The sequence below is a fragment of the Oryx dammah genome, unplaced genomic scaffold (assembly GCF_014754425.2).
Source record: "Oryx dammah isolate SB20612 unplaced genomic scaffold, SCBI_Odam_1.1 HiC_scaffold_11229, whole genome shotgun sequence".
NCBI classification, from domain to species: domain Eukaryota; kingdom Metazoa; phylum Chordata; class Mammalia; order Artiodactyla; family Bovidae; genus Oryx; species Oryx dammah.
In genome coordinates, this window is record NW_024080622.1 from 1,276,286 (window position 1) to 1,288,185 (window position 11,900).

Here is an 11,900-nt window from a genome sequence, read left to right on the forward strand (position 1 = left end):
ACTAAAATAGGAACTTAACAGCAAGAATGAAAAAAACTGACATTCATGTCTAGTCTGTAAGATCCTACTGTGCTTGCTGTTGCTTCAGTTGTATCCAACTCTTTGCGACCCTATGGATCATAGCCCGCCAGGCTCCTCTGTCCATGGGATTCTCCAGGCAAGAATACTGGAGGGGGTTGCTGTGTCCTCCTCCAGGGGATCTTCCCAACCCAAGGACTGAACCTGTGTCTCTTCTGTCTCCTGCTTTGGCAGGTGGGTTCTTTACCACTAGCACCACCTCAGTTCAGTTCAGTTCAGTCGCTCAGTCGTGTCCGACTCTGTGACCCCATGGACTGCAGCACGCCAGGCCTCCCTGTCGGTCACCAACTCCTGGAGTTCACTCAGACTCACGTCCATCGAGTCGGTGGTGCCATCCAGCCATCTCATCCTCTGTTGTCCCCTATCACCACCTGGAAAGCCCTAAAAGATTCTACTAAGTCACTACATTTGAGGAGGAAATTTGTTAAGATTTTCGGTGGCAACGTGAAAAGGCATTAAGAGGAGGAAATACGCCAGTGTTCTGCATGTTCCACTCGAAACGGTTCTGAAGGGCTCCATCTAGTGGCATACCAAGAGACAGTGGATAAACCTCTCTAAAGCAAGCAGAGAATATAAATCCTGCTTAGTTAGTCCTTAAGGCATTGCTTCTCAAAGTTTACCTTAATCAGCAAAATGAAATAGTGATATTTCAGGAAAGGGTGCTAGGCCAAGGGAAAACAGCAAAATTTATTAATGGAAAGAAAAACATATGTAATTTGTCTTGGTGCCTAATGTATTATTCTCTCTTAAGAAATGATTCTCCTTTACTTGAAATTAAATTAGGTTTCACCAGACTAATATCAGTTCCTTAAAATTTCTAAGACTTCCTAAAAGCCAAATATTTGTCCTTGATCAATGTTTAAATCTAGATCTGATAGACAAGAGTGCCTGATGAACTATGGATGGAGGTTCATGACATTGTACAGGAGACAAGGATCAAGACCATCCCCAAGAAAAAGAAAAGCAAAATGGCTGTCTGAGGAGCCTTACAAATAGCTGTGAAAAGAAGAGAAGCAAAAAGCAAAGGAGAAAAGGAAAGATATACCCATTTGAATGCAGAGTTTCAAAGAATAGCAAGGAGAGATAAGAAAGACTTCCTCAGCGATCAATGCAAAGAAATAGAGGAAAACAATAGATTGAGACAGACTAGAGATCTGTTCAAGAAAATTAGAGATACCAAGGGAACATTCCATGCAAAGATGGGCTCGATAAAGGACAGAAATGGTATGGACCTAACAGAAGCAGAAGATATTAAGAACAGGTGGCAAGAATACAGAAGAACTATACAAAAAAGATCTTTAAGACTCAGATAATCATGATGGTGTGATCACTCACCTAGAGCCAGACATCCTGGAATGTGAAGTCAAGTGGGCCTTAGGAAGCATCACTACAAACAAAGCAGGTGGAATTCCAGTTGAGCTATTTCAAATCCTAAAAGATGATGCTGTGAAAGTGCTGCACTCAATATGCTGGCAAATTTGGAAAACTCAGCAGTGGCCACAGGACTGGAAAATGTCAGTTTTCATTCCAATCCCAAAGAAAGGCAATGCCAAAGTATGCTCAAACTACCACACAATTGCACTCATCTCACACACTAGTAAAGTAATGCTCAAAATTCTCCAAGCCAGGCTTCAGCAATACGTGAACCATGAACTTCCAGATGTTCAAGGTGGTTTTAGAAAAGGAAGAAGAACCAGAGATCAAACTGCCAACATTCACTGGATCATTGAAAAAGCAAGAGAGTTCCAGAAAAACATCTATTTCTGCTTTATTGACTATGCCAAAGCCTTTGACTGTGTGGATCACAATAAACTGTGGAAAATTCTGAAAGAGATGGGAATACCAGACCACCTGACCTGCCTCTTGACAAATCTGTATGCTGGTCAGGAAGCAACAGTTAGAACTGGACATGGAACAACAGACTGGGTCCAAATAGGAAAAGGAGTATGTCAAGGCTATATATTGTCACCCTGCTTATTTAACTTAGATGCCATAGTACATCATGAGAAACACTGGGCTGGAAGAAGCACAAGCTGGAATCAAGATTCCCAGGAGAAATATCAAATACCTCAGATATGCAGATGACACCACCCTTATGGCAGAAAGTGAAGAAGAACCAAGAGCCTCTTGATGAAAGTGAAAGAAGAGAGTGAAAAAGTTGGCTTCAAGCTCAACATTCAGAAAGCTAAGATCATGGCATCCGGTCCCATCACTTAATGGCAAACAGATGTGGAAACAGTGGCTGACTTTATTTTGGGGGGCTCCAAAATCACTGCAGATGGTGATTGCAGCCATGAAATTAAAAGACGATTGATTACTCCTTGGAAGGAAAGTTATGACCAACCTAGACAGCACATTAAAAAGCAGAGAAATTACTTTGTCAACAAAGGTCTGTTTAGTCAAGGCTATGGTTTTTCCAGTAGTCATGTTGGTTGTGAGAGCTGGACTATAAAGAAAGCTGAGTGCTGAAGAATTGATGCTTTTGAACTGTGGTGTTGGAGAAGACTCTTGAGAGACCCTTGGACTACAAGGAGATCCAACCAGTCCATCCTAAAGGAAATCAGTCCTGGGTTTTCATTGGAAGGACTGATGTTGAAGCTGAAACTCCAATATTTTGGCCACCTGATGCAAAGAGCTGACTCTTTTGGAAGGACCCTGATGTTGGGAAAGATTGAGGGCAGGAGGAGAAGGGGACGACATAGGATGAGATGGTTAGTTGGCATCACTGACTCAATGGACATGAGTTGGGGTAAACTCTGGGAGTTGGTGATGTTCAGGGAGGCCTGGCGTGCTATGGTTCATGGGATCGCAAAGAGTTGGACATGACTGAGCGACTGCACTGAACTGAATGTTTAAATATTTCTATATACATGGCAATCAATATTACCACTGCCTTTAAAATAACAGCTCAAATAATCTCATTTGGAGGGGTATCACCTAAATCTTCCAAACCGAATGTCACTTATTTATATAAAAGAAACTTCATCAAATGTGCAAAGTGATCATCCAGCAATTCTGACAATCCATAATCTCTTCTTGCCTTTCAGGTGTTCAACTTTGATGTACGTCAGTTGAACTGGTTAGAATACATTGAAAATTATGTTTTAGGAGTTAAGAAGTACTTATTGAAAGAGGATATGGCTGGGATCCCAGAAGCAAAGCAACACTTAAAAAGGTAAGTATAACAGTTAACATTTATTGAGCACTTAGCATGTGTATCTCATTTTATACCAGGCATGAAATTTGAGGAGAGCAGTTAATATTTTTCCAGCCTTTATACTATATATCCTAGTATACACTGTTTATTTAGACTTCACCACACTTCTGTGAGGCAGATAGTATTTTTGTTATCCCATTTCCATCAAGGAACTATTTCGGTTCAAAGGAGGGAAGTGGGCAAGCTGTACATGGTAAGTGGAGGAGCCCAATTTGTATCTAAGTTTGTTTCTTCTACCATATCCTGTCACAATGTGATATAAAGAATACCCAACAGGCAGGAAACCTGATGATGCTATTTAACACGGGCAAATCAATTAACTGTTCTTCAATAGCTCTGACTGCCTGAAATTTTTTTCAATAATTAATTAATCCCTAAGGAACACAGAATTATAGCAGTCTTGCATAATTCTGGTAGAAGCAAAGGGTTTTTAATGCAGAGATGATCAGGATGGGAAAAGTTGATTGCAAACAGACAGGAACCTTGAAAAGCAAGGTGAGACTTTAGAATTTACCCTCTAGTAAACGAGAATCTGGAGAAGGCAATGGCACCCCACTCCAGTACTCTTGCCTGGAGAACCCCACGGACGGAGGAGCCTGGTAAGCTGCAGTCCATGGGGTCACTAAGAGTCGGACACGACTGAGCGACTTCACTTTCACTTTTCACTTTCATACATTGGAGAAGGAAATGGCAACCCACTCCTGTGTTCTTGCCTGGAGAATCCCAAGGACAGAGGAGCCTGGTGGGCTGCTGTCTATGGGGTCGCACACAGTCAGACACAACTGACGCGACTTAGCAGCAGCAGCAAACGAGAATCAGTGATTTGTGATATACAGTAACATGATCAAAGTGTATTTAAGAAAGCTTATATTAGCTGTGTTTATAAGACAGGTTAACACAGAGAGCTATGAGAAAGGGAAAGTAGTCAGGGGAATATTGTAAAAATATGTTTACTCAGAACGAATGTGGTGGAAATGAAAAATATCCAAATCAAAAGACTATCAGATAGTGCGGTATACCTGAGGACGCTTAATTATTTGCTGGCCATAGCCAGGAAAAGATACATTTATGCTTTAGGTAACATAGTTGGATATTTGATACTGTGTTGACTTTGACTATATATGTCTGTTTCCAGGCTTCGAAATATTCACTACCTCTTTAATACTGCTCTCTTCCTCATCGCCTGGCGTCTTCTCATTGCAAGATCTCAGGTGGCTCGGAATGTGTGGTTCTTCATCGTGAGCTTCTGTTACAAATTCCTCTCCTACTTTAGGGCGTCTAGCACACTTAATGTCTAAGAACACTTGGCAATCTCCCTTTGTCTGGGACCTCTCAGATACCTCTAGAACAGCAACTGTGGCTCTCAAGGTTAGGTAACAAACATGCCCATCACTACCTGTCAAATGTGCTGTCATGCATTCATCCTTATTTCTAAACTATACATTTTCATTTCATTTCAGTAAGAGAACAAAAGTCATATCCTAGCCAATTATACACATTTTAGGAAAAAAAACTGTTTCCAGATTGTTTCTTTGACACTATTCTGTGCTCTTGAATATAAAACACCAAAGGACACCCATCTTCCCTTATTTAGCTTTGTTCTCCTTGAGAGGACTAATGCCAACTCAACATGGAAGGATACATGACAGACGCTGAGATATGCTGAAGAAAGGCAGTTGTCACTGGAACCATTGAGTACAGTGTGCTTAGTATACTTAGCATAAAGGCTGAAAATCAAGATAAGTAGACAAAGGTCTCAACATCGTCATAAATGCTTAAGAGAAACAATTCTCCATGGAGGCTTCTGCTTTCTTTTTGTGCTATACTGTGGAGTCCTGGTTGAGGGCTGGGGAATTAGAAAAGTGGGTTTATATCTAACATTTTCCTTCCTATACCCACATCTGAAACCTGAAGAGAACCAAGAGGTGTAAATAATGTATATAGAGTGAGGGCTCAAGCATATTTTAATTATGGCTGATTATTATGCTTTTAAGTAAAAACTGGTTCTCATAATTTGAATTTGACAACTATTGTTTCTAAATCGTTTGAATCATCAATTTTCCTGATTACCTCCTCTTAGGAGTTTTCCTCTTGTTCATTAAATTGGCCAAATCCCTTATATTTAAGTTTATATTGCCCAAGACTTCGATTAGAGTGAATAATGTTAGAGGAAGGCCCTAGGCTAAAATCACGTAAAACCCATTTTCCTGATCTTTGCCCCTGAGAAAAGCAAAACTGCAAATAAAAAATGAAAATGCGAGTCATATTTTCTGTGGGGAAGTTCACTCTTTCACCAGGACTTACTAGTATCTTGATCACTCCAGTTGCAGAATGTTAACCTGTACAATGTGCAGCAGAAAAGGACAGACTTCATTAAGTGACTGGAAGTTCAGAGAACAGGTGTTGTTTTAAAGATATTTTACGTATAATGCAAATGAATTAGTAAAAATCTGTTATCAAATTCCCATATTAATAATATAACTGTTACCCCAACTTTCCTCATATTTGAGAGATGAGTGCATTTTAGATTGCAGCACTTCATGTTAAACACGTCGGATATGATTCAAATAACAGTACCTGGGGCCTAAGTAACTAAAAATAATCATAACTACTAGAAAATTATATGAGCATAAAACATTCAATGGTAGTTATACATATGGCTCACTTCCTGAGATAATTGGTTAATACTCAGAAAGGCACATTCATGTGGTAGAAGTATACTAGAGCTGTGAGGGCAACTTCTAGCTTAGTATTATTTGAAATTTTTCTGAACCCCATAAAGCACATTTGGGGTCGGGGCAGGGAGACTCTTCTGGGCAGTGTCTTTCTCAATTTCATCTAAGTTATGCAAACTACTTTCCAGGGCAGAAAACCCAGCTCTGAAAGAAAGCACTTGGTTATCTTCAGTTTGAGATTTCTGTGTGAAATGTTTGAGTTGATTAAGATAAAAACTATAGATGATAAAAAAGAAATCAAGATATAATTCAGTGAAATTGGACAAAACATAATAGTTCTAAGAATTTACTATCTTTTGGTTATTTTGTTTCACCAATTCAATAAATTCCACTGATCATTCAGTTTTGATTAAATGAAAATTTGAATTAAAGACTGATTTCCTCTCTTCTAGTATTGTATCTTTAACTGCTGACTACTGCAGTAGATCCTCTCCCTCATCCTTAGGAAAATAAAAAGAAACTACCAGATGAATATGAATTAACACATACCCATAATGCTTTGTTTTTCAGACACCATTAATAGGGTACAGAGCAGAATGAGCACAGCCCTTACATGAGGTAGCCATTGCTGTGCCTCATTACTCTGCACCCTGTTACTAGGCAACAGGTTTTGCTCAGCCATTGGTCAGTGCCTCAGTGGGCCCCACCCACAAGCAGCAAGCTGTTAGTGAGCAACCATTAGTTGTCCTGCTCAGTTATTGGTCAGTGCCACAGTGGGCACGCCCCATAAGTAACTGTCAATTAGGGACGATTAGGGAAGTGATTCAGCCAAGGGTCAGTGGTGTGGTGGTCATCGGGTAAGACAGATTCAGGCCTTCTCTTGGAGGCCCTCCAGTTCATCCAGCCTTAGGCCAGCGAGTGAACTGGAGGACCCAGGGAACAGATTGGGAACTATGTCCTGCAGGGCTCCAGAGCCCTAAAGCCCTCCACTAGCCTTGGCCCAGACCTTGAGGAGCAGTGAACCTCTCCCCAATCCCTGTCTCTGCTACCAAATAGCACAGATATCTACCTTGGTTGCAGTCTGTGAGACCTGGTCTCCTCTCTTTTGGGGCAGCCTGAGGAGACTGAGGGTGAGGTGGGTTGGGCGCGTGGCAGAGATGACAACTTGGCAGGGTTTGGGGATCTGGCCCTGAGGGAGCTGCCAGCTGAAATCTGCCTCCTCTTAGCCAGACCAGGACCTTGGAGGATGCAGGTTGTACCTTGGGACCTTGCCCTTTCTTGACAGGACAGAGAATAACATTGATGTGGTAGAGATTTACAGGAACATCGTTCCCCGCCCGATCATGACCTGACCTCAAGAACAAAGGATCTGATGACCAGAAGTTTGTAACAACTAACCACGCCCCTCCTTCACCTTTTGCTTTTAAAGGGGCTTGTTGAAAGCTTTCACTAACTGGGTTTCTTAAGGCATCAGCCACCCATTTCCTTGTATGAATCTGTAATACACCTTTCTCTGTTCCAAACTCTAATGTTTTAGTATTGACAGACCTCACTGTGCATCAGGCACATGGACTTGCAATTTGGTAACACATGCTGAAGAATATTCTACCTCTGTTATTAGAGAAATGACACAAAGTTCTCGTGTGATGATTAAGCTGTAAAAGTAGGTATCTGCATGAAAGAAAATCCCTAGCTACTTTATATCAAGACCAATTAACAATAATTTGAGTGCCTAATATATACAATCCAGTAAGAACTTCCTACTTTTGATGGAGAAGGGGGCAGTAAGTACAAAGAAAAGGTTACTTTTAAAAAGCTTTGGTAATCCCTATATTCTGCACCCACAAGATATTACAGTAACAAACATTACAGAATTGAAAAGACAACACGAGGCAATTAATTCTAGAAAAAGTTGAGGCAGATGGGCACACAAATCAGAAAAACATTTCTCACAATTTTATACTAACTTAACATCTCCAGCTAGTATAAAACTTATTTAAATTTTTAGCTCATTTAAATAAGTGACTTAGAATCTCACAGTAAAATTGACTTGAGAAGGGACTAATAGTCAAGTAGTATAAAAAACATCTCCAGCTAGTATGAAACTTATTTAAATTTTTAGCTCATTTAAATAAGTGACTTAGAATCTCACAGTAAAATTGACTTGAGAAGGGACTAATAGTCAAGTAGTATATCTCATAGTAAGCATTAACAATTACATTAGACCAACCTAAAGTTTCTTGGATTGTAAAGAGATCAAACCAGTCAATCCTAAAGGAAAACAATCCTGAATATTCATTGGAAGGACTGATGCTAAAGCTGAAGTTCCAATACTTTGGCTACCTGATGCGAAGAACTGACTCCTCAGAAAAGACTCTGCTGCTGGGAAAGATTGAAAACAGGAGAAGGCTACAACAGAAGATGAGACGGTTGTATGACATCACTGACTCGATGGATACCAGTCTAAGCAAGTTCAGGGAGTTGGTGATGGACAGGGAAGCCTGGTGTGCTGCAGTCCATGGGGTTGCAGAGTCAGACACGACTGACCGAATAAACTGAACTGAATGTTTCTAAAAATATCAATATGTTTCAAATTTCACAAGAATCACATGCAAATTTCCACATAACTTTCCCCTGTACATTTTCTCTGCAAATCTAAAAAATTATGTTTTGGGAACCATATACAAATATGGAAAATTCTGAAAGAGATGGGAATACCACACCACCTAACCTGAGAAATCTGTATGCAGGCCAGGAAGCAACAGTTAGAACTGGACATGGAACAGACTGGTTCCAAATAGGAAAAGGAGTATGTCAAGGCTGTATATCGTCACCCTGCTTATTTAACTTCTATGCAGAGTACATCATGAGAAACACTGGACTGGAAGAAACACAAGCTGGAATCAAGATAGCCGGGAGAAATATCAATCACCTCAGATATGCAGATGACACCACCCTTATGGCAGAAAGTGAAGAGGAACTAAAAAGCCTCTTGATGAAAGTGAAAGAAGAGAGTGAAAAAGTTGGCTCAAAGCTCAACATTCAGAAAATGAAGATCATGGCATCCGGTCTCATCACTTCATGGGAAATAGATGGGGAAACAGCGGAAATAGTGTCAGACTTTATTTTCCTGGGCTCCAAAATCATTGCAGATGGTGACTGCAGCCATGAAATTAAAAGACGCTTACTCCTTGGAAGAAAAGTTATGACCAACCTAGATAGTATATTCAAAAGCAGAGACATTACTTTGCTGACTAAGGTCTAGTCAAGGCTATGGTTTTCCCTGTGGTCACGTATGGATGTGAGTTGGACTGTGAAGAAGGCAGAGCGCTGAAGAATTGATGCTTTTGAACTGTGGTGTTGGAGAAGACTCTTGAGAGTCCCTTGCAAGATCCAACCGGTCCATTCTGAAGATCAGCCCTGGGATTTCTTTGGAAGGAATGATGCTAAAGCTGAAACTCCAGTACTTTGGCCACCTCATGCGAAGAGTTGACTCACTGGAAAAGACTCTGATGCTGGGAGGGATTGGGGGCAGGAGGAGAAGGGGACAGAGGATGAGATAGCTGGATGGCATCACTGACTCAATGGACGCAAGACTGAGTGAACTCTGGGAAATGGTGATGGACAGGGAGGCCTGGCGTGCTGCAATTCATGAGGTTGCAAAGAGTCGGACACGACTGAGCGACTGACCTGAACTGATACAAATATGAAAAAATGCTCACTACATAGATTACTTCTTAAAAATATAACAAATTGCTAGAATTGCTGATTTTAAGATATAACTGACTTGAGAGAGAAGAATGCCCTGTGAGGTGAAGATACAATCATGACAACAGATACTTAACTGAAATTGTTAACAGCTAGAAAGAGCTCTGACATAAAATAGATTAATATTTTAGGTGTATCCCTACCTTATTTGTGGAGAAGGCAATGGCACCCCACTCCAGTGTTCTTGCCTGGGAAATCCCGGGGCCAGAGGAGCCTAGTAGGCTGCTGTCCATGGGGTGGCTAAAAGTTGGACATGACTGAGCGACTTCACTTTCACTTTTCATGCACTGGGGAAGGAAATGGCAACCCACTCCAGTGTTCTTGCCTGGAGAATCCTACGGACGGGGGAGCCTGGTGGGCTGCCGTCTATGGGGTCGCACAGAGTTGGATACAACTGATGCGACTTAGCAGCAGCAGCTACTTTATTTGAAATATCATTTCCAAGCTGGAATTGTAAATGGGTTGGAAAGATGTGGAGTTGGGTCAATTTCATCAATTCTAGAAAAATATCTTAAAGAAATCAAAGGTAAGTATAATACAAGAAATCACCCAATTAATTTGTATAGTTGCTTGAAAACAGAATTTATAAAATATTTACTACATAATTATATGCCATGTTGTTGAAGGTCTGCTTTAGTATGTAGTATGTATCTTACATCAGTGTATACCTTTTGCCACACCTCCTTATTCTGGGGTTTACATTGAAATTATTATACAAATAGCATAAATGAATTTGGAAGAATTGTTAATGTCTTTTGATAAATACAAGTTGCAGTCACTGAAACAAAACCATTAAATGTTTTGCTGATTATAATCTGTTTACAGGTGTATAAATTGGAGTCAACTCTTTTCCTCACTCACTCGTAACACGAAAAATATAGAATGCCATATGATACAGCAATTTAGCTCCATCTGAAGCAAAAGGAAAGCTACTGAATGATAAAGATTGCTGTAGTTTTCCTAGGAGGAAAAAGAAGCTTAAATATGAGGAACTAAGGCTTATTTGGGGGTACATGATCGTAAAAGGACAAAAAACATTATTGTACAATGTATTTTATTGAGTCCAAATCTTTAGAATTGAGACCCTGAATGAGTCTTGTGTTTCTTTCTTTTAAAACAATTTTAAAAACTACAAGAAAAAAAATCCAAGGCATTTTGTTTCCTACTCTTAAAATAATGCTCATTTAATCACTAAAATATTCCAAAAGGGGTAGGAGGAATTACAATAAATAAATAGTACTTGGATATTACTCCAGGCTTCATACCATAAGGTAGTGAACAAGTAGTGATCTATTTGGATAGTGCTGACATAGGGTGACTCATTTTGGCTTAAAGGTTTGCTAGACCTCCAAACAGACAGGGAAGAGCTTAAGTACGAGGTTAAAGTCCTGATGAGATTGGAAAGATCCTAAGGCTCAGGTTAAGTAATTTAAAAAGTATACACATCTCAAACTTAACTTTAAAGGTTTTAAATTGTGAAACAAAGGAGCTGCATGTACATTTAATTTTTGGTACCTGAATTACTAACCTAAGACATAAAAAGACAATGCACAACATGTGTCCTTTATATCATTAAAAGAAGTAAATCTTAGTCATTCCTTTATGAATCCCAAAGCTTGTATTAAAGATTATAAACTTTGTCATTAGTAAAGTTTTATTACAAAAATTCAGTGCTTTATATCATAAAATGTATATGAGAAAAGCATATTAATCATCTAAGTCAGGAATTAAAAAATGTGTATTCTAAGTTAAGCTTTTCCCAAGAGGTAGTCTGAAGTGTACAAATACTGTAGCAGACAATTATTCATCTTTTTCATTTAAACACTTCATCTTTTTATAGGCTAATGTATGCAAACACAGATGAAAAAGAAAACTCATTTCACATAATTCCAGATCTCAAAATATTTAGGATGGAATATATACACATAGATACTATGAATGCCCTAATAAAATAAAAAATTGAGTAATAAACTTGGGTATCCTACTAGAGGCATCCCCAGGTACATGCCAATAGATAGACAGGCCAGGACGGTGTTCTCTGCCACGGAAAAGAAACACTTGGTGAGGTCAAAAACTGCTACTAAATCCTAATATACAAATGTACCTCATCACTCATCATACAAAGGGCTGGTCAGAATCTTAATACTTTGATTGCCCCAAAT

General features: G+C 39.7%; 1 protein-coding gene across 2 annotated transcripts in view; it reads left to right on the forward strand.

Annotated features, from left to right (window-relative positions):
* The window catches only part of LOC120861138 (fatty acyl-CoA reductase 2), a 178,065-nt gene extending 171,644 nt beyond the window's left edge, over positions 1 to 6,421 (forward strand). For both annotated transcript variants that reach the window (XM_040236774.1, XM_040236773.1), the window contains exons 11-12: positions 3,126 to 3,253; positions 4,431 to 6,421. In XM_040236774.1, coding sequence (XP_040092708.1) covers positions 3,126 to 3,253; positions 4,431 to 4,593 — 291 coding nt within the window. In that variant the 3' untranslated portion in view covers positions 4,594 to 6,421. The remainder of the gene's footprint in view (positions 1 to 3,125; positions 3,254 to 4,430) is intronic.
* The last annotated feature ends 5,479 nt before the right edge of the window (positions 6,422 to 11,900 follow it).